This window comes from Strix aluco, chromosome 2 (assembly GCF_031877795.1).
Source record: "Strix aluco isolate bStrAlu1 chromosome 2, bStrAlu1.hap1, whole genome shotgun sequence".
NCBI lineage: Eukaryota > Metazoa > Chordata > Aves > Strigiformes > Strigidae > Strix > Strix aluco.
The window spans coordinates 33,605,112-33,632,082 of record NC_133932.1 but is presented as its reverse complement, the minus strand read 5'-3'; the positions used below and the strand labels follow the sequence as shown (position 1 = coordinate 33,632,082).

Below are 26,971 nucleotides of genomic sequence, written 5' to 3'. Positions count from 1 at the left end.
TCTTTCTTTTCTTTGCTACATGCTTTCTACTTGGTGTGACCAATTTAATGATTTCTACCTCCCTCTTGCTTTGCCCTCTTGTCCTCCCAGGCCTGAAGCTAGATAAACACCAGTGGGAGGGCTAAGTGGGGCAGCACAGATTTTAGTTCCAGTCTTGCATTTGGTTCCTGGGATGGTCTTTCCAGGCAAAAATATTCCTGTGTGTGGAGACAGCTGTTTGCCAGCCTGAAAATACAAACCACAAGATCTCTGGTGAGGTACAAAATATCAGGTGCACTGTCCTGAATCTTACACAGAGCTGAATGAAACTTTTGGGGTTTTTATCCAGTGAAATAAAACAGAGCCCCTTGATGATAGCAATTACAAATCCAGAGTATTGGGCTGGTGATTTGTTATAATGTGTGCATAACGTCCAAAACCATGGGCTTCAGAAATGTGCATTCTGCTGTCTTCAGCTGTCTCCAAGCTCCTGCAATGTGCCCTGGTGGAGAGCCACAGGGATGCTGAGGAGGAGTCAGAGGGGTGAAGGCTGAGCCATGTCTGTAGTTCACTCTTGGCCTCAAGAACCTTTGCCTGGGAACTCCATCTGCTGAGGAGTGAAATGCGTGTTTCATTAGCAAGCCTCTGTGGTGCATCCTGTCATGGACCTGGAATGGTAATATGTCTTCCTCGGAGGAGAGAGGTGTTGCTGTCACTCATGAGGCTCTTTGAGAACCTGAGTAGGAAATGTTAGTAATTTTTAAATAGCTGTCATCAAGGTTATGCAGTGTTTGCCTTGCTTCTGGGCAGTAGCCTGTGCCGACCATGTCAGCACTCTGAAGCTGGACGCAAAGGCTAGGGGCTTGTGCATCCACATCGATCTCATCAGTGGAGAGCCATGCTGCTCACGGTGTGAGTTGGGATGCTTAATTTTCAGCTTCCTCATTTGAAAATTTGCAGGAGTATTTCTGTGCCCCCAATGATGTGTTCATCAAACCCTGCTATGGTTTCTTGCTTGGCTTGGGAGTGTTACCCCTTTGGCCTTGGCACATTTCTGCAGAAGCACTGCAGTAAAACCTCTGTACTTTTTGCTGAAATCTTAATTGAATGCTCTTCAGTGTGTGGATTATAGCACTGTGAGATGGCCAGAGCAGATGCCAGCTGCTTCTTGAGAGCTTTTCATACCCTCTGATGAGAATGAGCTGACACTGTAGCAGGAACTCGGAAGTCAGAGACCTGTGCAATGAATGCTCTTAATCCTACTAACCCCGAGACCTATCTTCTCATACAGTAGACTTCTGAAAGCTCACTCAGTGCTACGTTTCATAATTCTACGTTTCATAATCCATGAGCGGGAACAATATTAGCAGACTGTAGGTTTTGAACCGTTCTGACCTTTGTATGCTCAGACCCTCCTCCTACCAAAGGGCTTGCATCAGTTGGCAAAAAGTCTTTGATACGGGATATTTAAGAGAGGAAAAGAGAGTGCAGGGAGCAGAGGGAGGTTAGGGGCAGGGCTGCAGCATTATGCTGAAAAGATCTTTTGACCCATACAGGCTATCATTGGCATTATGGTAAAGATTATAAAGATGTTTGCAGAATGTGCTACAATTTAAGCTCACGAGTGTACGTAACGTTCACTCTGAGTTTTCCATCCTTTCGTTGTTTTATAAATAGTAAGGTGTTTTGCCCATGTATCAGTTACTGAGTGTAATCCCCATTTATGGATGGGGAAACTGAGGCAATTAATGCTGTCTCATCAAGGTTACACAAGACGGCGGCTGTGTCACACTGGGCACGAGGAACCTTGAGAGCCTGCATTGCAGCGCTGTGCTTGAACATCTCTGGGTGCACTTCTGTTTTTGAAAAATACTCCATCTGCTAAAAAGCGCCATGAATGTTTTGTGTATGCACTGGCTGGCAAAATTACAAATCCTGTCTCCCTCAAGTTGGTGGTCTGTTTTAGTAGCTCTATATTTTTTTAAACCGACTAATTCTAGTTAAAGCGTGAGATATGCTTCTGAAAAGTTACATCAGCTAAAATTTTGGAACTGAGTATACTTTTTGTATTGCATGAAGCAAATAATTACAAGAGAGATTGTATATTTATTGAATCATTAACCTAAAATAAAAATCTCAAAGCCTCAAATAATTTCTGTTGCCACCATTATGTAATGTTCACTGCAGAATGCAGATTTGTTTATGCTATATGAGTGACACACTTTTTCCATTTAAAATAATTATGGAGGAAGAAGGCCCCAGAAAACTAATGCAAACCCCAGTCATCCTATGGGAATAAATATCCCAGTGAACATGGGGAATCTGGTTCAGTTCATTGGTGCTCCGATTTGATGCCAGTGTAGCTTGTGTTGGCAGAGAGGCAGTGCCTTGGGCGTGTGCGCATCGAGCGGCTGTGCCAGGCCTGGCTCCCTGACGCATGGGGTCTCAGATGGAGTGCTGTCATCAGAAGTTGCACCATCCAGCTTTTCATGATGGAGTGCAAAATCTCGCTTGTGGCAGTGTTTTGTAAACACCGGTTTCTGAGCAGCACCGTTTCTCCTCTCCAGATATTCCTTCCGTGTGCTGCAAGAGATGGGAAGATAATTAGCTTCCAAAAAACAAGTGTATTGGAACAGCAGGAAAAAATGTGTGGTTGTGAAAACTGCTCTGTATGGGTAGATGACTGCGCTTACAGGAAGCCCTTCTCAGCTCATTCACAAGCAGTGGGAGTAGAGGAATATTGGCCTGTCCAAAGCACCTTGTCTATCACTATGTGTTGCATTAAATAACCAGACTGACTAGGATAACTGTGCTCATTGAGGAGGGAAGGAAGCACTTATTCTTCCAGCTGGACTCCAAATCTCCCTTGAGAGGTAGCGTTTATAAAGAATGAGCCCATCCGTTACAAATTAGTGTTTTAAAAGTTAGTCAGATTCAGCAACACCCCTCCCTTCCCCCTAAGGTTTCCTCATCCAGCTCTTGCTCCACAGGAGGAAGGTTTCAAACAGAGCTTGGTGGAGGGGTTCTCAATTTCCGCAGAGCTGCTCTTGAATACGTAGAAAACTGGTGCTTGAACCAACAGCTAGAAGCTTGTTTTCTCTCAAAATAAAGACTGCATTCTGCCACTTCTCAAGACTCCTCATTTTTTTAAAAACTTGTAAATCAAGCACCAGCTGTTCTTGTGGGAGAGTTAGAGGCTGAAATTTCTGTTGTTTTGGTCATATTTATCACCTCTTTGCACCTCATTCGCTGGCTCCCTCTTCTCCTGAGTATCTAGCATAAGATATTTGTCTCCGCTTACAGGGCTTGGCCTTTATTTGTCCTCTTTTGAAAACTGCCACAGATGCCTTTGGATGCTGAGATGCTAGTGGGTAGTCTGCTTTGGGCACTAGCCTTGTCACAGGGGGCAGACAGAGCCACTAAACCTTCAAAACCTGATTTCAGTCGTGTTGTTTCCTGTCTTGCTCAAGCCAGCCATATTCTTGGCTCTTCTAATCCTTCAACTGCAAGTTCTTGGGGACTAGGAAGAGTCTTCTGTTGTGGTATTTTGGCAGGGTCTATCACCGTGGGATTTGGCAGGGGATATCACGTGGCCCATCGTTAAGATTTGTGATGTAGGAGTGACACAAAACAGAAATAATCTCAAATACATTAACTTCTTAGGAGAAAAAAAAGTACCTTTTTAGTTACATAATTTGCAAATTACAATCTTGGGATGTCTAAAATGTATCTTCAGCTGTAGGTGTGAATGTACAATATCAATGTTTTCTTCTCAAAATGCGTAGGTTGATTGCTGCTTTTCTTGACACTGCCAGTTTTTGCTACCATATGTTCTCCTTTTGCAAAACCTTTAGCACTGTTAACTTAGCTCAATGTAAACAGATGATGCTGCGTCTTATATTCCAAAATGCTAAGGCTGTAGAGGTACCACTTGAAATTGTGCGTATGTGAGTGGTCTTTCCTAAACTGTGCTGGAAGTTCTCCCTAGCCCACCTTTTCTTCCAGTTGTTTGTCTTCAGAAGAAAAAGAGACAAGGGATTTCCAGTGCCAGCCAAAATGGGGATGTAAAAAAATGTGCCACTTAAGCATTTCAGGTTCTGTTGGTGTCTCCAGAAGGCCAGGCTTGGCCAGGCTCTTCATCTCACACTGTGTCTCTCTTGCAACTAGGATGTCAACGCGGGCGAGGGGAGTGAGTTCACCGACAGTGGGATCGAGGGAGCAGCCACCGACACTGACCTCCTTTCTAGACGCTCCAATGCCACCAACTCGAGTTACTCCCCGACGGCCAGTCGGGCTTTCATCGGCAGCGACAGTGGGAGCAGCTCGACAGGCGATGGGCTTCGCCAAGGGGTGTACGAGAACTTCCGCCGGGAGCTGGAGATGAGCACCACCAACAGCGAGAACCTGGAGGAGGCCGGCTCTGCCCTCAGTGACGAACAGAGCAGTGGCACCCTCAGCTCCCCTGGGCAGTCCGACATCCTCCTGACGGCTGCCCAGGGCACAGTACGGAAAGCTGGTGCTCTAGCAGTGAAAAACTTCCTGGTGCACAAAAAGAACAAGAAAGTGGAGTCGGCCACGCGCAGGAAATGGAAGCACTATTGGGTTTCCCTGAAAGGTACAGAGCAAGCCTGCAAGGGTTTATCCAGATGCGTGTCCGTGGTGTCCTGTGGGTTGTGTATTGCTGCAGATGAAGAAACCAGTAGCCTGGACTCTTAACAAAAGCTGCTGTGAACTTCAGTATAATTAGCATCAAGTGTGAGGAAGTGGTCCTGATGCTGTTCAGAGGGGGGTTTTATTTAATGGCTGTTGATGTGCTCACATTATGGCATGCATGTAGTCCAAGACACATGACTGTGGTGCACTGAAGTGAGGTTCAGACCCTGCTTTGGGTCCTGCTGGCAGCACCTAGGGTGGCTTCTCCGAGCACTGGGTGTTTCCTTTAAGAAGCATGTCTATAGCTTGCCGACAAACTAAATACCTGTGTGCAGTCACAGGCATGTGACAATGGGAGTTTGCTAGTGATGAGACCGACATGTGTTCAAACTGTCTTTGTGTGCATTGGCCTTTCCTTCTCTGAGATATGCTTCATGAGTATAAACACCCAGTGAGTTGCAACACATCCATGGTGTGGACAGGAAGCCATGGTTTGGTCATCGAGGCTGGCTTGTGACTTGGGAGATGTTGGTTCTGGCTGTGTCACCCATCTTGCGGTGGGCAGGCCTTGGCACCCGGCTGCCCTGCCGGCCTCCTCAGCTGCCTGGGCCACAGACCCTTTTCTTTATGAATTTTTGCAGTTCCCGCTTAGGAGCATGCTCCAGCACTTTTGGGGTCTGAGTTCTTCTAAATGCACAAAACTGTTAACGGAGCAGCGAAACTCAGGAGCTGGCCTCCTAAAGCGACCTCTAATTAATCTTCATGCGGTTGCATTAGCAGTAAAACAGGAAGCAACGCTTGCAGGGTTTTGGGACTGGTGTCGCTCTCCTCTGCTGTGACCGGCCTTGTCTGTGAGCCAGGGGAGGCAGAGCCATGTCTCCTGCTGTAGGTGGGATCACCAAAAAGCTCAGTACAGTTAAAGCCCTGTCCTCCCCACAGAGTGCTTTTTTTAGAGCACTTTTTTTTTTTTTTTTTTTTACATTTGCAGTGCTATTTTAAAACCAATAGCAAAGTCAGGTGCCAGCCATCCTTGGGATGGTTAGAGAGAGTGGGGAAATGAAAGAGGAGAGAGGGAGGGATCAGGGACAGCGGGGAGCCCTAATCTCCTGTGAGGGGTGCCCTGTGGCAGGAAGGTCTTGCTGTGAGGAGCAGGCAAACAAAGGGCCATCTGGGAGGAAAAAGGGGAAGGATGAGCACAGAGGCAATGTTATTTTGAAGTGCTTTGACTCAAGTGGAGTGTTTGCTCCTTAGATTGCTGTGCCTTAATAATGTTAGTGTTTAAACGAGGCTTTGAAGTTAACAGCTGCTATTGTTTGGCTGCAAATAGTTTTCTGAGAGGCTGGGTAACAGGGCATTCCTTTGCACGGAGAGGGCTGGTTCCAGTGGCAGAGAAACAGCGTGCCAGTTTTAGTTTAAAATAGCTGTAGATAATGGGAAAGGTGGGAGAGAAGGAGACCCTTGTTTTGGAGTCTCCTAAATTACAGACTTCCTATACCTTTTTTCCCCCTCCCAGAGAACTGTAAAGATTATTTTGTAAAACCAAGCAGGTAGTTTGCTGTCCCAGCTAAAATGCCTTTTTGATTTTTGTCGTATCGCTGTGAGTCAGAGCTGAAATGTTATAGTGGAATAAGGATTGGGTTTATGCTTTTTGTTTGTTTGTTGGGTTTTTTTGTACGTCAGTCTTTCAGCGAGAACAGCTCATTCCAGTTCATTTTTCTTCCAGTTACTCATCTGCATCCAGTAATTAAATTGCTTGATCTTTGCCTTGCAGGGACTGTAGCAGCTAGCAGCTGCAGGAGGCTGAGGCAGGGCAGTGGAGGTTTGCCTGGGGACCTGTCTGCTCGGCGGGGCCAGTTTGCAACTCTCCGGCATTGCCAGGGGAGACATGCTCTCACACCTGTGTCTTCCTTTTGGTCCCTTTGATGGGACAGGGTGGCCACAGAGGGCCCCCACTTTGGATTTGTAATGATGTTTCTCATCTGGGGCTGTATTTTACTGCCTGTGACTTTGTTGGCTTGTGTCTGTGGCTCTATTTAGGGCAAAGAAAATGGCCTGCTGGGGCATGGCTTGATGTACCATACAGCTTGTGGTGTGCCACATGGTGTGGAAACTACCACTTTGTTGGGCTGAAAACTGGACCATTGCTGGTGCTCTCCACTGCGGGGCTGAAAACCTGAACAGGCCCTGGCAAATCCTCTCTTATCCCTGTGACAGCTTTATCGATGATTTATAGTCCCAAGCATTAGCACTGAATAGATGCAGGACAGCTATTGCGTTTAACTGTGTTGCTTGCTAATATAAAATTGTTTCTTTTAGGATGCACGTTGTTTTTTTATGAGACTGATGGCAGATCTGGCATTGACCACAACAGCATCCCAAAGCATGCTGTCTGGGTGGAAAACAGCATAGTGCAAGCGGTGCCTGAACACCCCAAGAAGGACTTTGTCTTCTGTCTCAGCAACTCCCTTGGGGACGCTTTCCTCTTTCAGGTTGGTCCAGTTCGAGGGTTTTACAAAGTTGTCCTCTTTTTCTGTCTTCAACCAAGGAGGAAATCTTAGCTCTGGTTGAAATCAGTGAAAAAATCCTGCTGACTCCGGTATGTTTGAGATTTTCCTCTGGCAGCACTGGAGGAAGGACACAATATATTAGGTGTAGGTGGTTGGTACAAAGTAAAAATGAAGAAACATTCTTACATCTCTGTAAAAACTGGGAATTTTGCATGGTTTGACAGCATGCTTCTAACAGATAGACCAGGCCAGTTACCATAGAACATACAGTAGTGCATTAAATGTGCTGTAACACTATCTGCATCTTGTAAGAGACAGGAATCAAAGATGGGACCTTGTGAAGAGACTCAAGGCGTTTACAAGACCAAGAGGAGTTTGAAGTGCAAGGGGGTACTTGGACCTCCAGGTGCTGTCCCAGTGGTGCTGCAGAATTCAGTTGCCCCTTCAACACCTGACTGTTGCTTGAGGGGAGACTTGAAGTGCATGTTTAATTTTTTAATCAGAAAATAGAAATGTCTGAATTTCACAGTATGTTTAAAAAAAAATCCAGTACTTACATCAAAGACCATACATCAGTTGATGTGTTTCACTGAAAAAGATTTCTGTATTTTGGTAACTACTGCTTCCCTGAGTGATTTGTAGGTTGTCATTCCACTTTCTTATTGCAAGTTGTCGCTAATCAAGGTGTGAGCCAGCCTGTGCTGAGGTGGTGCCCTTTCCTCCTCTTTTGATTCAGTTTTCTTCACTGGAGGAATCCCTTGTTTATTTCCCTTTCCAGTGACAGTTCAGAGTTTCTTGCCTTCTTAAATCAAAAGCTATTCTGTGGTAGGATGTGCTCCCATATCATCACTCCCCTATACTCCAGAGCAAGTCTTTAAAACTGTACAGTCTTGCAGGTCCTTGCAGCTGTCCTAAACAAGGGGCTAGATTCTTAAACCAGTGCAAAATAAAAAAGCCTTACTGTCTCAAAGGAAGTGGTGCTGGCTTACATCTTGAAGAAACTGAGTATCTGATTGCATACTGAAAAAAAAAAATAGTTTTTTTGCAGACTAGCTTCTCTGCCACCTCAGTCTGATTTTTCCTCAGCTCATAGTGTAATACTGCACTGCCCCTTTCTACTTCATGCCTTTCCTGGGCAGGGTACATGTATTTTGCCACCTGGAGAGCTTCATCCAGGGGGTAAGTGTGGTGCTTATGGTCTCGGCGTGTGCTTGAAAGGTTGTGGAGCACCACCTCCTCTTGATCTACTGATATGAGCTGTAAAATCTTTTCCATGCAGTTTTCTAAGGAAAAACCTTCATTCTCATAAAATTGATGCCGGTGGATGCTAAGTACTGAAAAGGTACATTTCTTTTGTGGCAAAACAAGGTCTTATTCAGTAAGAGCCCTGTGTCATTATGCCATGGGTAGATTTTCATGTTACTTTGTGGGAAAAAGCAAAAATGAGCCTTTTCAACTGAAAAACCATCATTTATATTGCCTTGCCGAAATTTTTCCTTGATGTGTCCCTTCTGCCATAGAACCCATGCATCTCTAGTGAAGCAGAAGAGAAAAAAGGGATGGATTTGGGAAGAAGGGAAGGAGACCAGCTGCAGTGGTGGAAGTAATGGGCAAGTGACTGTGCTGTAGGACTTGCTCTGCTGCGCTCAGAGCAGCCAACGCACGTGTACGGCTGGCTGTTCAGCAGCGTTACTTAACTGCTCATGTCATACACGTCCGTCCACACATAACACAGTGCTGTAGTAGCGGTTTTGATGAGAAGAAAACAGAGACCTGCAGAAGACTATTTCTGTCCTATGGAGTCCGTGTACTTCAGGAGAAAAACAGGGTTGCTTTGTAATGCGTACAGATATTGGACATCTTGTAACAGGCCTTCCCACTGCTTTGCACCTAGAGACATCACATACCTCCTACACGATGATTGCTTGCTCAGTCAGTTCTTATCGTGCCTACACAAATCCATTACTTGCAGATGTCACATGCATTTTCCAGGAGCTCAGAGCAACTTGTGACACCACGTACTTATGTATCAGATGTTTGCAGCTTGTTTATGTGGTCCTTTCCGTTGAGAAGCGGAGTGATTCCCCTTGCCTACTCATCTACCAGAAGAGTCTTCAGCTCCTAAAATCCATTCCAGATTCTTTTTTTTGCCTCCCTCTGCCCAGGAAACCAAAAAGAAAACTGAATCTAATGTTATATAGATAATATTTTAAAAGTGATTAAGATAAAAATATGACCTCTTGCTGTTACAATTTTGCTAGGAATTATCAAAACATACCATCTCATTGTAAGTCCAGTGGTACTCTCTTCTCTACTGGGGGCTAGGTTTCACCATCTAACTGTAGGCAAAGTGTCTCCCATTCTGCAAATAATTTCCTTATTTTCAGCAGAAATTCCTCAGCAAGGGGGGCTCAACATGCCTTCAGCAGTGGCAATAAGACATTGTAAGCCCCTATCTGTGAATGAGAGTTTGTTAATATTATTACCGGGGCAGGGAGACTGACTACTTTAAGCAGTATGCTTTGTATGGTGCCAGCTGGAGACAAGAAAGTTGGGAGTAAGAGATCGGTCTTTCTGGTGTAGACCCTATTTTCTGCTTAGGACTTCTCACTTGAGCTAAGGAAAGCGATGTCTTTCTGGGACATGTGTGTTTTACATCCTTCAGTACCACAGGAGTTTTGGGAGCATCAGCTTGAAGTCCAGCCTGTGCATACATGATTTCCAGAGTCGGGCTTCTGTGAGAATCTCTCCTTGGCTTCAGTAAGCCACATCCTTTGCTGTTAGTTGTGACAGCCAGGAGAGCGGTGAGGATGACCTTCTTCATCTATGCTAGCAACTGGAGAAGTCATACTGTGCTTGTCTATTAATAGATCAGGTACCATCAGAAAGTTTAATTAGAACAAGGTGGTTTGGCCCCTTACTACTTTTTCAGCCATGAGCCAAATACCAGTGTGATTACTGCTAAAGGCTGACACTCAGAGAAACTCCGCTGCAACTCTGAGTTGGCTGTAAATTTTGTTCCACAATCTACTGTAAAAAGGAATGAATTTTAGTGAGAAGGCTAAGAAGATTTACTTTTTATTTTGAAAGTTTGGAAAAGGAACGCTTTAAAATGTTCTCTCTGTGTCAAAAACCTCTAATCAGAATAGTGTTCTTCCAGAAAAATATACTGGTGTCCCATGCCCCAGCCTAATATCTCATAGAATCATAGAATGGTTTGGGTTGGAAAGGACCTTAAAGATCATCTAGTTTCAACCCCCCTGCTATAGGCAGGGATACCTGTTGCTCAAAGCCTCATCCAACCTGTCCTTGGATACCTCCAGAGAGGGGAAGTGTTCCCTTTTCCCAGGCTGTTATGCCCATGAGTGGGAAAGGACAGTACCAGAGCTGTAAAAATCACAATGAGCCTGCCTTTAATGATAACAGGGTTGTATTCAGAGTGCTTTGAGATGTTCAGAAAAGGAAAACTTGTTTGTCTATGCACTGTAATAAAGCTACGCATAGATATCATGGTCTCATTTTATGCCATTAATTTATCACTAGCTGTTGCATGCCAGAAAAGCTCTCCATACTGTGAAGGGCACAGAGGCTAGTGCATTCCCTGCCTTAAGGAACTGGGAGTTTAGGAAACATTATTAAATGTTGAGCTACAAATTATGGCAGCATTGCATTGAACAAGGAAGGCAATTCCTGAGACCTTGCTGGGAAACACTGTACAGCTGCAAAGCACAGATATAGGAGTAATTCTAAGTGCTGAACGCCTAGTGCTGAGTTAAAAATGGCCTGCCTAAGAATGATGGGGGTTTTATTGCTTCTCTCATAAGTGGATTTAAGGCTTTGAATCTTAAGATCAAAGGGAAAGGAAACTCCTTGGAATTGCATTTGTTAATCTCCAATCAATTTTAAAGAGGATCCTGACTTCTTTTCCCCCCTCTTTCCCTCTCTTCAGACTTCTAGCCAGACCGAACTGGAGAACTGGATCACGGCAATCCATTCAGCTTGTGCAACTGCTGTGGCAAGGCAGCATCACAAAGAGGACACTGTCAAGCTCCTGAAAACAGAAATAAAAAAGCTGGAGCAGAAGATTGATATGGATGAGAAGATGAAGAAAATGGGTGAAATGCAGCTGTCCTCAGTAACGGACTCCAAGAAGAAGAAGACCATACTGGATCAAGTAATCTTGCTTGCTTCTGTGGAATAATCCCCTAGCAAATATTTAAGGCCTTCTTCAGATTAGCAGTACCTCTGTCTGCTCCCACTGTGCCATGTGTGTGCGCTGGCAGAGCTCCCCAGAGCAGGCAGGATGTGTGTTGGCTGGGTGCCCTAGTTGCACTGTTTGTCTAAACAACACGCACTAAGGTACAGGATGGGCTGTCTTCTCCTGGCCTCCACGCAAGGGATTTGGCTAGCCACTCAGAGGTTGAGTGAGGGTTGTAGGGGAGTGAAGAGGCTACCAGGCCACAGCAGCAGGATGCCTTAGGGAAGAGCTGGTCACAGACTGACAAATGCTGCTGTTGCTGTTGTCTTAATCATGGAAGAGGCTGGTTCTTCTGACGGCAAATGGGATGCAGAAGCCATCCCTGGTTTCTGCTTGATACAAGGGCCTGCCTTGACCTCATGGCTGCAGCCCTGGCTGCCCCTCGGGACCGCTCCTTCTGACTTCAAGTGAACAACATAGTTGCATTTCAGAAGCAGAGAGCCTAGAGCAGATGTCTCTCCCGCTCACAGTGGCACCTTATTTTAGGAAACTAACATATGGCTCCTGCTTCATTAGTTTGTATCTCTTTTACCGTGGCTGCCAAACAGGCCTGTAATGCAAACCATAGGGAGCGGCCGGGGCCCTAATGTGCTAAACTAAAGAGATTTCATACCCCTGGAAGCCTGTGAGAAGGGAGGAGAGAGGGGGGGAGATGCTCGCCTCAGTTGAAAGGACTTCACTCAAAGACTGTCAATCCCAGTGAGAGGGCAGAGCAGTCTCTCTCTTTATGTAACTGAGTTTTTCTAAACGCTTTGAAACTGTTTCCTATCAGCAATTTGAATTATTTAAATAAGTCCTTACATAGGCTGATTATAGTGCTCTTCTGCTGATAAGATTAATTATCCCCAGTGTACTACACTTTTCCAAGTATGGCGAGCTCCATTGATGCTTACAGCAACACTGCTGTTGTGGCTGCTGATTCGGGGTGCTCTGTATGTGGAATTTTGTGGGGTTTGGTCTTCTTGTTTCTTGGATGCCCTCGATACATGAAAGAAGCCTCTTAAGGGACTGCTCAGAAAACAATCCTGGAATATAAAGAAAATTAAAAATGAAATTTTATTTCTATTAATTAGCATTGTATCAAAGGAGCAGTTGTCCCAGGAGAAGACTTCTGCCATGAGCGTAAAAAAAGTTGTTTTCCATCAGATGAAAACTTTTTGTTATTTGTATCCTTTTTGGGGTTGGGAGGGCAGGGGAGAATGGGAAAGAATGGGAATCGAGGTTTCTTGAGTGAGATCAGCATTGGTGAAAAAGGTGTGTTACTGGGAACAGTAGAATTTTTTCAAGGTATTTACCACCCTGTTCTTCCTCCTCTCACCCTCTCTTCTCATGTGTCTTCCTCCTCAATCTTCGCTGTACACAGATCTTCGTTTGGGAACAAAATCTTGAACAGTTCCAGATGGACCTATTTCGGTACCGCTGTTACTTGGCTAGTCTCCAAGGAGGGGAGCTCCCAAACCCTAAAAGACTGCTTGCTTTTGCCAGCCGTCCAACGAAAGTTGCGATGGGCCGTCTTGGAATCTTTTCAGTCTCATCGTTTCATGCACTGGTAAGTTTGAACAGAGGCCAGGGGTCATGTTTGCCAACCTGCAAATTGCTTCACGTGTCCAATGCATAGATCACGTTAACAAACAGCAGTCTGTGCCTGGGGGGTGAGCCCTTACCTTAGTGTGCAGAATATTCTGCTTCCTGAGAAGGGTGTGTGTCCTGGATATGGATTAAAAAGGAGATGCTTGCAAGCCGTGGCCCTGTGGAAGTGGAAGAACCATGTTTCTCCTAAACATGTGATTTTGAATTTCCAGACCTGCACTATAAGCATGCTTTCTATAAACAGATCTTCCTGTTACAAGAGCAGGCTCATCTCTAATGTCCGTGTACATGGGCTTGATCCAAAAGTCCTGTGAAGTCAATGGGAGTCTTTCCGAGGCCCTCAGCATGTGTTGGCTTAGACCTTCGTGGGCATGGCTTCCTTCTACCATAAGGATGAAACTACTGACCAATTAGTCTAATATCCGGTCTCCAGTGATCAACACCTGATGCTCCACCAGGGAGGGGGAATGTTCTTCTCTGCTACTTATGGTGTGGCAAATAATGTTTTAAATGGTTGTTTAAATTTAAATAATGTAACAAACCAGCTCTTAAAAATACAGGGCAATGTACTGCAAAGTGGTGGTTTTTTAATGTATTTAAATCAAGTTCCTGTAGTTTCAGCTTGGACTCATGGAGCTTCACAGAAATAGCTGAGCTCCACTGCTGTCTTGTAGATGTCAGCTGTACCCTTCAATTGAATCCGGAGCTGTAATTCAGTCAGGGGCGTTTTTATTCTTTCATATATGAAAAGATTAGCGTCATCATCCTGATAATTGCTGGTGGATTTATATTTTTTTTAAATGGCATTTGCATTTATGATTATTTTCTTGCATCTAGCAAAGCTCTGAGCATTAGGCTGAAAAACAGTCTGCCTCTTCATGCTGGTGTCTCTTGAGAGCCAAGTGAAAAAAAATATGTTTTGAATATGTTGTGTTGGAAAAGACACGTGCTGTCTTCTCCTTTAAGCAAACTCGCGTGTCCTCCTTTGCCCTCAATAGCACGGAGATGGTGCAGTGAGTCTGAGACTCGAGCTGGGTGCTGCATAGTGATATTGTGGCATCCCTAGCTTTCCTGAAGATGTTCCTCAGTTCCATCAGAGGATGTGCTAAGTCTCCCAGGTGCCTCTGCACAAATGTCCCAGGTACAGCAAAGAAACACCTCACAAGTCCAGGCTGTGGAAATGGAGATGCTTGCAGTAGTGTTTAAGTTCTCATTTTTCTTGATTTCTCTGAGTTTCCCAAGGAGAGTCACCATTATTCATACAGCGACAGTTCCCTGGGTACACAAGCCAGCCTTCTGTTCGTCCTGTCTTTATATGGGTTTTTGTATCTGCTGCACCCAAACAACCAGTTTCTCAGCTCCGTAGCTTGGGGCATCACTCAGAGATTCGGGTGTTCCTGCTGGAGTTGCCAAATGACAGTCACTTTTTGCTAGTTTCGGCTGTGGGAATCCAGTACAAAGGTGTTCCAGGAAGCATACAGCCAAGTCGGCAGGGTGGGTCTGTCTGTCTGTCTGTCTAGCTTCGTCTTGCACTCTCGTTCATACCTGACATCTCCTACCACTCCCTTTTTTGCAGGAGAGAAGTTCGCTCTCCTGAGGCCACCTCCACATGGGAAGTCTGCTTAAACTTTGGCCTAAACACTTCACTTCTGACTAATGTTGTACTAATTTCTACCATAGATTTCTCATTTGGGAAAAGCTCCTCAAATATTTGGTTTTGGTAAAGGCAAATATCTTTGCACTCCAAAGGGGTTGCCACAGGCTATTTTTCAAGTACCCAAGCAGTTAACAACTGTTCTAATCGAAAGGGTCATTTCAGCTCACTTTTTTCTTCCTGTGTTTTGCACACTCCTTTAAATATTGCTATAGTTAAGGAAGTTCAGGTTTTAAATACCTTGACCTATTTGCAAGCTTTTATCTGGCCTTGTAGCAGCTATGAGTCAGTTCTAGGATGCTCAGAGTGCTTCCACAGGAAAGAGCAAAGAGAAAGACCGGACTTTTCGGAAGCAACAGATAAGTTTGGAAATCTCAAGTTTCATGTGTCCGTCTTTGAAACCTTGTTAGAAAAAAGAAAAGAAGAAAAAAACCCAAAGCCTTCACTGGTGCTGAGGCTTTGATTTGTGATGATTAGGCTGCTTTAAAATATCTCAGATTAAATGCCAAAAAATGGGGGGGTGGTACTGTCCATTTTGATTTTTGATGTTTGATGTTGGAAGAAGTGAGTTAAATTGCAGTGAGAAGGAAGTAGCCTGGCAGCATCACCATTGTCCCTATTGTGAGTACACATTGTTGCCATAGTATTTGCCTTTTTTTTCAAACCAGATTCCAGTTTGTTAGATTATGTAAACCACAGTGCAGTGGGATGCTGCAACCTTTGATTTTAAAACCATGTGGCATTGACAGGTGGCGGCTCGCACAGGGGAGTCTGGAGTGAGGAGAAGGACACAGGCCATGTCCAGATCTGCCAGTAAACGGAGAAGCAGGTTTTCTTCTCTTTGGGGGCTGGATACTACCTCGAAGAAAAAGCAAGGAAGGCCAAGCATTAATCAGGTAAGTGTGTGGAGGTTTGTGATATGGTTATTTTCAAGGCTTATTTGTTAGTGTGCAGAATGCAACTCATGCAAAGAGTCACTTGCATCAAGCACTTACACATGCAGCCTTAACCTTGCCGGTTTAATCTTTCATGTCATATAGTCATCTCATTCCACATCCTCTTAAAATCAGTGACTGTAATTACAAATAAGTATACAGCAGTTCCTATCAAACAAGGTTTGGAGTTCGCACCTTCTTTAGCTGAATTGGTTGCATTTCTACTGTTGTTGCATTTCTGGTGCTTCTACTTTTGCTGGAGGTACTTTCCCTAAACTCAGGAGTAACAAAGCAGCAGTGTAGAACAGATATAACTTTGGAAGGAAAAAAAAGTGCAGTCTTGTTTGTTTCTTTAAATTATGAATTTGTAGAATACTTCAAATGTATCTGAGTTTGTGGACAATTTGCTAAAGTAACAAACCGCTTTGCATTTAGTAGGGACAGTCTCTGCTTTGCTTCAGATTTTTAAAAAAGCAAAAGCTGAAATGTTTCCACCCAGTCACTGCCCAGATCTTTCTCTAGAAAATGTGTTTCAGGGTGGTAGGAAGGTGCTTCTCTGTTATTCTTTCCAAACATCCCTAATTATAGCTTTCAATTTTTGAGAGCCATACCTCACCTAATTGCAGGAAATGTTGGCTTTGCTTTTCTTCTTTCGCTTTTTGAGGGGAGAAAGGCTTGGGACACATGTTCTTCTCTGCCCTGTGATTTCATCTTCCTTCTGTTAAAGCAGCAGTGGGTGTTTGTTTTGTTTAGCAGAGGATGAATGCTGCAAAATTGTTTAGCTTGTTTTTGGTGAGACATTAAAAGTTCACCTAATATATAGTGGCTGAGTAAAAGCTCAGGGTTTCGCTGGGAAGCAGCAGATGCCTCCGTGAGCGCATTCCTAATTCTTCGCACTGGTGCTGTGGCACCCCTGTTGCTTTGTACTTATTTTCCCCAAATCAAGCGCAACCCCTTGCCCTGAGCTAGTACCCTGCCCATGCTGTGTCTTCAGACCTGTTTTTTTTTCCTGAACTTACTCTTTTTTTTTCTTTCAGTGGGGATAAATGCATTCTTCATGCTTCCTCCTCCCACCCATACCCCCCTCACTCCTCAGTAAGCACAGGCATGAAAAGGGATTTTGTTCCAGGTTAAAGAAAAGTCATACTGGAGAGAATCAAAGAAAAAGTAGTTTTGAGAAAGTAGCAGAATGCCTAAATGTAGTGTCTGAACATATTTCCCCTGCTTGTGTTGTAGAAGCATGCAAAGTATTGCAAAGTTGAAGCAGTAAACTGTAAATCCCTAAAGCGCAGTGACCTTCTCCCATCCTTCATGGTTCCTGCTTCATTTTAGGTACAGAATAGTTAACAGCCAAACCCAGAAACTTGATCATAAAGCTGTCCTGATGTGGAGCTATAAAACTTAACTTTTCAGTTTTAATTATAAGCTTCTGCTGCACTAACAACCTGTTTGTCCGTCTGATGCAGTCCTGCGCTGATTTGGGGTGGATCTTGTAACTATTCCCATTCTGTCATTCCTTCTGCATGGAGTCCTGTTGATTTTGGCTCTCTGGCTCGTGCTGGGTTACCAGCTCTTATTTCATTAGAGAAGGGTTACACTGACTTGCTGTACTTGAATGTTTGCTGAGTACTTTTTGGAAGCTGGTTTATTACAAAAATAGCCAGAAGCAGAGCCCTTCTGCTGATTTCTCAGCCTTAGCAGAGGTAGGGAAGTGTTCATTTCCCCCACTTTACAGGTGGGGAAACTGTGCACAAAATGAGATAAAATTTATCCACCTCCACCAAATAAGTCAGTGACAGACCACTGAGCAGAATTGGCCTCTAATCTTTCAGCATGGTGCCCCATCACCAGCTTGTCCTTCACCCTACCTTCCCTTTTAACAATCTGATATTTTCCTCTTCTGTGTTTTGAGATGAATGCTTTTATTTTTCAGTTTGATTTCCATGCTGGATGTTAGATACACTGTTCTTCCCTTAGCGTGTGCTGCAGATGGCACGGAGGTGCATTCATGTTTTAAATAAGCAGAGTTGCTCTGTTGTTCCTCAGGTGTTTGGTGAAGGAGTTGATTCAGTAAAGAAATCTCTCGAAGGAATCTTTGACGATACGGTCCCGGATGGCAAGGTAAAACACTAGCTCTCCAGCTGCCTCCTTCGCCCCATTTGCAGCTAGCCTAAATGCAGAGTTGACTCTGGGACGTGAGAGGGGACGCAGAGCTCCTGGGAGAGGATAGGACCCTCTGTGTGCTGTAGGGCTTGTAGCTGCTCTAGGAGGGTTTGAGCTGGTTGCCCATGGTCAAAAGGGCTCGCTGTGTGTGGCATCCCAAGCACAGCTGGAGGTGTCAAACTCAGAGGGGTGTTAGCACTGCACGCCAGGGAAATGCCTGCCCACAGGAGGACCTTGTGGCGGCCATATGGGGTTTTCAAAATTCAGGGTTGGCACAACTATGAAGCACGGGGCTTTCTCTGTTTTGTTCTTATGCGCTTCTGCGTTTGCAGCCACAATTACAACTGCTTTCTTTTTCCCCAGAAAAAGTCAGCTATAAAACAGCATTAAGACAGTGCTAAGAGGCACATTCTTCATGTAGTGAATGTGGGTTTAGCTGTGTGAGCCCACTTGCAGCAAACAGGGATTCTGCCGTTCCATCACTTCCTGGGGATTTATAGCGTGGAGTGCAACTCAGATGTATAAAAGACAGTAAATTCAAAATAAATGCTGAGATTCGCTGTTTTGCCATTTCTAGGTGTAGGGACTGTAGCATCTACAACAGTTGTGTTGGCCTTGGATTGATTTACCCAGAAACACAGTGCATTTAAGTTTTAATTTTAAGTCTCTTTTTATCGCTGTTATTTTTTGTTACATTCCTAGCATTCCCAATAGCCATAGGGTGAAATCCCAGGAAAAGTGCATTGCACCAGTGTAGCTGTGTGGGTGGCATGGGAAGGCACACTTTGTACTGCTCAGGTAAAACTGCAAAGTTTCCTGTCCAGACAAGCCTTCAATCTATGCATAAAATGTCTTCTCTGTAAGAGCTTTTTGAGACAGCATATAATGTTCCTTACACTTGTTATTGATGAAGAGGGAGATCGTATTTGCTGGTAGAGTCATAATGGATTTTGTCTATTTAGAGGGAAAAAGAAGTGGCACTGAGCAGTGTCCATCAGCACAATCCCGACTGTGATATTTGGGTTCATGAGTATTTTACGCCGTCTTGGTTCTGCCTGCCGAACAACCAGCCTGCTCTGACAGTCATCCGTCCCGGGGACACCACACGAGATGTGCTGGAAATGATTTGCAAGGTAAAGGCTGCGAGCGTGCCCTGGAGCGGGGTGAAGTGTCTACAACCCTGAGTGAGCCCTTTCAGTTGAACCTCATAGCAACTTTTCTCATATGCCAGTGATCAGACTGCACTGTGCTGGGGGATCAGTTGTATGTTAGATGAAAAACATGAATTATACCAGAATTCTCATACTAGCACCACACAAGAAAAATTCCTACAGGTGCAGCTAAACTTGGCATGGGTGTAGGGAGAGGAAGGCGGACTAGTTTTTGCCTTTACCACTCTGGCTGCTGTGCGTGAGCCTCTGCAGTGCCTGTCTCTGCTGCCACCTCTCACGTACACACACACACACCCACTCCCCCTCCACTGGAGACCAAGCTATGTGCAGGACCCTTCTCCTCTCCCCATCTGCTCCCCAACATCCTGGCCTCCAGCCCGCTTCCTTTCACTGGACCCCGTATAGCACGTGGTGCAGCTGCCTTGTCCTTGCCCAACCACCCGGGTTCCCCCACCTCTGCCAAGCCCTCCCATGGCCCGTTCCCTCCTCTGCCAGGTGAGCGGGGTGATCTCACCCCTTCCCAGGTGCCAGGTTGTCCTGTTTCCAGGTGCTGTTCCTTCTTCCTTCCCCCTGCTGCTTCCTCCCCTCCAGTTGGCGTGGGGGAGGAAGGCACAGAGAAAACAGCAGCACCAGGAGTAGGAGAAGGTGCCTGTGTTTGCTGCCCACATTGCGGAGTCAGACTCACCTTGTGTAGGTGGTGGGAGGGAAGAGAGAGGAAAGCTTTTATCTGCATTTGGGGAGTGGTGGAAGAAAAGCCACCTGGATTTCTTTGCAAGATAAAGTATAGGAGACATTGGCCATTAAAAAGAGTTACATCTCAGCAGAGAAGTTGAAAGCTTTGACAAATTAAATACAAGCTTTCAGTTCTGGCAGCTACATAATGTATGTTTTCTCCTAACGGGCTGACTGCAAACTAGACCCAACTCGTGTCACGTGCTGTTCTGAAAAGTGAGTCCTCTTTTGTACAACAACAACAGCAAAAGAAAAGAAAACATTTATTACTATTAAGAGCTTAACTTTGGGGACTTTTAGAACATGTTGCATGTGCTTCCAAAGAGAGGGAAGGTGAGAGAAAGGCATTTGTTTGCCATAATTATACAGTGTGCTCATCTCTCTGCCAGGTGCACTATTAAAGAGTGCTGCAGCTTGTGAAAGCTCTTCATTGTATTCAGGAAAAGATGACATTTTTGGAGAGAGACATAATAGGGAAGCTGGATGACACATTATTAGTAATGGTTTATTTTTAGGATTTATATTTTCCTTTGGGTAAGAGTGATTAACTCAGTGGGCCAAATCCTTAGCTGGAGTAAGTTGGTGTAACTCCACTGGTTTCAGTAGGTGCCTGCTGAGAATCTGGTCTCTCACTGTGTGATTGCTGTGGGTGGCAGTGTATAAGGAGAAGGGGAGGTGGATGAGTGTTTGTTTTTTGAAGAGCTATTATCTGTTTCTTTCCTTTCCATAAGAGTTTTCAGTCTGGAAAACACTGATGAATGCTTTCTTTTCTGTAGCATTTAATAATCAATCTCTTTCTTCTGTCTCTTGCATTCAGCTCATTTTTTCCCCTTTAATATCTGATCCACATCATTTCACATCAGTTTGCCATCTGCCATCTGAGAACCAGTCAAGTTCTGGTATAGTAAACATTTCAAGATCTACATTTCATATAAACCTCTTCATGTTTGTAGATGTGGTTAAATCTATCTGTGCTATTAAACTGGGCTTGATTATTCTGTTGGAGAACATTAAGTGCACTCAAGTAATTGTAGAAAATGTGTTCTTACACTAGCATTGCTGCTTGTTATTATCCAGCAAGTTAGGTTTTGGAGGCTGCTTTGTGACACTTTTATGATTCAAGATTGGTGGGAGGAGAGTTTAAAGCATGTTTTAAAATGGTTTCTTGAAGATTTCTCCTAAGATTTAACTAATAACAGCACTTGGAAGGCAGGAAAAATCAGTGTATATGCATTAAATTGTTTCCTATGGATAATACTGATCAGTGTGAACATGTGTATATGTATTACTAACATTTGTATAATGGTATGTCTTAAAATTGAGTAGAAACACACACACATGGATTTAGGCAGAGCCAGGATGGAGAGAATAACACCAAAAATCAAGCATAGAAGACTACAAGGCATTTAATCTTTTGACTGAACTGGATAAAAAGTGAGAATCAGAAAAGGTTCTGTTTTATCATGATTTGCATTTTTCAAACAGACCTGTGTGATGGGCAAGAAGCAGATTTCCCCCATGTCTCTGGGTCTGTGCTCAAAGTCTGAGAAGCTACTTAAGCCTGATGCTCTGCAGGCCTACTTTGATTTTGAGCTGGTGTTTTCCTCCTGAAAAAAATTGGGCCACACAAGTGTGAAGCCAGAGTAATACGGTGGGATGGCTAGCGTGTTTCTGTGATGCTGTCATTTCAGTGCTAATGAAGCTCTCCCCCACCAAGCTGAAAGAATATGCCTGTCCTTCGCTTTAACTAGAAGGGAGATGAAATGGATGAATAGTTTGGGTTGTGTGCCCACCCGCTACACCACGTGGAGCCTGTTGAATGGGATCACACCCCAGGCTGTAAATTTTTCTTCAAGAGCATGTTGGTTAAGCTGTCGGGTTGTGCTTTAAATTGGGTTAGCTGCTTAATTTAGTCCAGACATAGCCAGAGTTATTAGGAGAGAAATAAATAAACCAAGAAGCTTATTTGGACTGCTAAAAGGTATTTTGGGTGGTCTCGAAAGGATATTAATATCATTAAAGCAGCCCTGTTTCTTCTCCCACCTTCCTGCATATGGATGTAGCTAGACCAGCAACAAAAAAAGTGGGTTAATGGTATGGCTTTTAGGGCAGACTGGCCGTGTGCACTTTAAGAGGACCTTTTCCCTTCACTTCAGTAGAAAATGGTTCCCCTATTTTAAACAGTTTAACTAAGGTAAAATTTCGAGGTAGAAAAAGCCTTGCTGCAGCTATACAAATGTTAATTAACTAAATGGTGTGGCTCATGTGCTGCACCATCACAGCTTTCATGGTGATGACTCTCCTGGCCAGACTTGGATGAGATTGCAGTGTAGTGGATGAATGGCATCCAGCCTGGTTGATGGTGTTTCTTGGAAGAAATGAGTGGCTCAAAATAGATGTGAGTTTTGTCCGGTGACCTCTTTAGACGATGCTGTGCTCTGGCATAGTTCAGGGCTTCAGTTGCAGCATTGGTCATCTTGCGTTTGTCTCCCTTCTGCTCTCTAAAATGGCCAGCACACACAATTTTCTTGTAAGCAAATGTCCCTGCAAGACAGGTGTGAAAATGGAGGCGTCAGGGGTCGCCTCCACGCCTGATGCAGTGCCCATATCAAAGCAGGCAGAAGCCCTGTCATTGACCACCGGGATGATAGACCAAGCTGCCGCCTGCGGGGAAGGTTGCTCTTTTAAGATGCTATCGGGGTGCAGGCTGTGGATTGGGTTGCAGGCAGGCCTGAGCACACCCTGCCCCTGCCCCTGCCCCAGGGCGGCTGGTGGCTCTGAACTGGCAGTGGTGGGATGCCCCCCACCCTGCGGGGAGCCTGGGGTGACTGAGCGTGGGCTCCCTGCCCTGCCAATGCAGCTAAGGCAGCTCCTGGCCTGCGCCCAATGGCTGGAGGCCCCAGACTGGGTAAATTCATGTCCCTCTACAACAGGTTGTGATTTCTGCTGGCCTGGGGCAGGCTGGAAAGCGTCCCTTTGGGTCTCCTCTGCAAGAGGAGGACGTTCAGAGTCGCTGTTGGAAGTGACATGGATACCCAGCTGCAGACAGGGGCTTTCTCCCAACCCTGGGCTTTAGCCGATGACATGTAGCTTGTCGGCACAGGTCTGGCTGACCAGTGTGGCCTGATTCTTCATGAAATGAAGCACGCGCATGAGAACTTCAACACAGGTGACCATGGGAACATACACCATGGTGGCAGGAGGAGGCTGCCAGGTTGCGTAGCTCCTTTTTCTGCTAGGATGGTTTTTCCACATAGATATTTTTTTCCCCACCGGCTTTACTGTAAATGGCTCAAGTGTTTCATTGACTTCCAGAGAGATTTAGCACAGACTTCTCCCTCTGGATGTGGGATGTGCAGTCTGTGGGTTTATGTCTCCTCTGTATGTTTTTGTTTAATTGGTATGCAAGGCACTCTTCAGTTTGTGTCTAGGGCTAGTAAACTAATCCGACCAGAAACTAATCTAGTATTTCTCTGTGCCATTTCTGAACCATTAAAGCCAATTATGCTTCTCTTTAATTTCTGGGATGTTTGTACATGTGTACATGTAAGAGAACAAGTGAAAACTGTCACTAAACAATGAGCAAAGCATGCAAAATATTTTATCAAAAAAGAAAAAAAGGGGAGAGGACAAGGATCTCCTACATTCAGCTATTTTTATTTTGGCCCTTGATAGATTTCAAATTCTTTATTTAATTAACTAAGTATTTGTCCGGATTACAGAGGTTATTCCATTTCAGATACTCGATTTCATATAAGCATAATTTGGTCTTTGAACTGGATATATTTGAATGTAGTGCTGTGTAGAGTGCAGCAATAGATCTGTCTGTCTTTTTTTTCTTCTTATTGGTAGCTCTTTTTTATTCATTGGCTAATCTGGAATTTCAAAAGCATTCACTGTTCTCTGAGTATTTGCTGAAAGGTTTGCTAGGTCAGTGTGTGATCTTTTCCACAGGTCACTCGGTGTACATGACTCATCATCTGTGCTGTGTGATCAGTCAGCTGAGTCCCAGTGTATCATCTGCTTGGCTTGAACTGGATAAGCGAGGCTTTAAAAAGCATAATAAATAGGCAATAATGACATTCTTGCATGAATTTTCAGATGAGCCATTTTTTTAGTACAACCTAGGAAACTTTGGTAATTTGCTTGTATAAAATGAAAAGGCCAATGTCTAAAAGCATATAATAATAGGATTTCAAAAGTGACAGTGAGGAGGATTTACCTCCTGTATTTGTGAATCACTTTGGGGTTTTTCATTAGTTTTAGTCAACAGTTTAAGAACTTTGAAAGTAACTTCTGAATGACATCCTTTGTGTTTATCATAATTCTAATGTGTTTTGATTACACACTGCATTAACCTCTGCTTAAATCAAGCTTATTAATCATGCTGAGAAAAGGTCGTTAACATCTCCCAGACCAAATGCTGTATCTTCAGCTAATTATAACTAATTCATTAAAATGGTGTGACCTGTTTCCACTGGGATGTAATTCAGTATGTGACTCTTGGCTTCTTTTAGCCTTATAAAGCCAGTGTATCCTGAGCTGTTTTGAATTTAGAGGACGTAGAGATATTTTTTTTGTATTAACCTTGCTTGAAATTTACCACATCATACTTAACCCACTAAATGATGAAGATGCTAAAAAACCCAAAACAAACAGAAAAAACTCCTGTTACATTTTTCTCTGTTAGAAGAACATTTATTTTCCTCCTTGCGATTTTAAATGTCCTTTGATACAAAGGTATGCTCTGAGTCTTCTGCTGTAGTAGTGTTTGCTTATTTCTGCAATAACAGAGGAGGGAGCAGAACTGCCAAATAAGCAGAACCAAAGAGGCTGCTTAGAATACTAGCACTGCCCTTGTCATCCTGGTCAGTGGTTAATGGATGCTTATTCCTGGGGAGGCAGTTCAGGTTCTTGTTCAGGTTAGGAGATCATGGGCCTCTTGTGAAAGACTGTGCTGGGGCATTTTTCTTCCTATGAGTGTTAGGCCATTCTCTAAGTATAGATGATGTGAGCCATTGCTTTTCTCTTCTAAGGCCTCTTCTCCGTTTCTTGCAGACACACCAGCTGGATCACTCTGCTCACTACCTGCGTCTTAAATTCCTGATTGAAAACCAGATCCAATTTTATGTACCAAAGCCAGAAGAGGATATCTATGAACTGGTAATGCTACCTACTGAGCAAAATTAAATGACACCTGATAGGACACTATTAATTAGTGTTTATCTGACATTTGTCATATGCAGAGTTATGCTTTTTAGCTTGCAATTATAGTGCTTTGTAGACCATAGCAAATTGGCCTACAGTAAAGTAATCTCTCCAAACATTTCATCTTGAGGAGAGAGCTGCTGTTTAGCTTATGTTTGTGGATGCGTCTGGGTGGAAGAGAGAGAGGAGGAACAGCCACAGGTAATGTGTGAAAGTCACTGTAACATACATTTAAGATTAACTCTCTCAAGGTTGCTTTTTCCTGTTGTTCATATTGTCCTTGGTGGTTTTAAAGACATAGTGTTGAGGACTGAATATGTCTTGTTTGGATCACTTTGCCTGATTTTTAAAGAGGGGGAAAATGCACAATAGTTGTGGTTTTTGTTTGTTGTTTGTTTGGGGTTTGTTTTGGTTTTTTTTCCTAAATGGGAAGGTAAATGTTGAGGTTAAAAAGCTCTGGAGTTATGTGTGAGAATATACTTTCCTAATTGCTTCAGTTGGATGTTTTCATATCATTCATCTCAAGAGCAGACTTCAAAGAAATTTTGAAATGAGAGATTAAAAAAAAGACCAAACAGAATTAGTGTCATGGTTTAACTCTATGATTTTACACATGCACGCTGTAAAGCTTTTTAAAGTCCTTTTCACTGGTGGCTGTTTTATTTATAAAAAGTAAAACTTGGCCAGTTATGGATGTTTTTGTTCATTTGGTGAAGAAGTTCTGGGTTTTATCATTAACACTGTCAACAAAAAAAAAAGAGTGAGAAAGTCCTAGTGAAGTACTAAGACTGGGAAGTGAAACGTGGGAAAAATTAAAACTCAGAAGAGAGAGATTCTAGCTTTCAGTGCCTGGAAGGACTTCGGTGACTTGTCTTATGTTGAGAGGATGTAGGATTGACATAGTCATCAGTTATTGTTCATTCTGAAAAAAAAAAATTAAACCAAAGCTCTACACTCAGTGGGACTGTGTACATGCTGAAAGATTATAATATAGATAGATGCTGCAGGGTTATATCTAATGTAGTAACATTGAAACAACACACATTTGTATTTTTGCTAGTGTTTGTGTGCTTGTTTCATGAGAAAATTTTAGTTACTTTATTTAAGTGTTTAATTAAATGATTCTGGTGCAGTATGATAAAAATAATGCCTCTATTTTAGTCTTCTGAATAGCTGTTTATAATGTTGTCTAATGTTGATGTCACCTTGCTAGAGCTATCTTCCATCTACTAAAATGCTTTTACAGACATACATTACTGCAGAAAAGTAATTTCTTAGGATGCTACTTGTTTTTCTTGCAGAATGTATCATACATATTTAAATAAATGGAGATTAAATATCCATATTCCATTTCTCTCCAAAACATTAATGGTGATGCTTTGTGTGTTAACACAGTCTTTCAAAAATTCACGAGTTCAGGTTATTATGTGTTAAAAATGTTACTAGGGGCTCAGGGGAGAGTATTTAACATTAGGTGCTGTACCAGGCAGTTATACTTTTAAGCACCTTTTATTGAAAACTAAGTGTTGGAGTGTTTTGGCTGAAGCTTGCTGTGCCAGACTTTTTACTTTGGATAGGATGGCACTTCTAGATGGAAGCAGGAGACCAGAGGCATCCCCGAAAATCTTGCAGGTGGAATGAGGCTGGGGTGAAGGCATTGGGGCTACTGGAAAAGGGAGCCCTGGGACAGGGTGCTGGGGCAAGAACAAAAGTGGTAGAGGAAAAGGGCAAGGAAGAGGAGATGTTGAGGGCAGGGGTGGGGGGAAACCACTAATAATAATAATAACAGTAATGAAATAATAATAATATCAACAATAATAATAATAATGGTGATGATTATGATATCCCAAAGCTGCTATGAGAAGCACCATGAGAGACTGGAGCAGCTCAAAGGGGCAATGCTGCTTCTGTCAGGAAGAAATCCTGTCCCTGGGCGCTCCCTGGTGCTTAGCAACCTCCCTGGGATGCTCCGGGTATTGCTATCAAACCTTTCCATGCAGAGCCCTGGGCCCCACGCCGGGTCCAGAGGGGGTTTCCCCCACGAGCCCATGGTGCCCACCAGGCCGGCAGCTTCCTGGCATGAGCCACCATAGCCCAAATATGCTACCTGCCCGTGGTGT

At 43.9% G+C, this 26,971-nt stretch overlaps 1 protein-coding gene across 7 annotated transcripts in view; it reads left to right on the top strand.

The window, feature by feature from the left end:
- The window catches only part of TIAM1 (TIAM Rac1 associated GEF 1), a 189,141-nt gene that overhangs the window by 117,196 nt on the left and 44,974 nt on the right, over positions 1-26,971 (top strand). For all 7 annotated transcript variants that reach the window (XM_074814195.1, XM_074814198.1, XM_074814193.1 and 4 more), the window contains 8 exons: positions 4,147-4,594; positions 6,949-7,121; positions 11,089-11,313; positions 12,761-12,946; positions 15,391-15,537; positions 17,623-17,697; positions 18,702-18,872; positions 24,702-24,806. In XM_074814195.1, the coding sequence (XP_074670296.1) occupies positions 4,147-4,594; positions 6,949-7,121; positions 11,089-11,313; positions 12,761-12,946; positions 15,391-15,537; positions 17,623-17,697; positions 18,702-18,872; positions 24,702-24,806 (1,530 nt within the window). The remainder of the gene's footprint in view (positions 1-4,146; positions 4,595-6,948; positions 7,122-11,088; positions 11,314-12,760; positions 12,947-15,390; positions 15,538-17,622; positions 17,698-18,701; positions 18,873-24,701; positions 24,807-26,971) is intronic.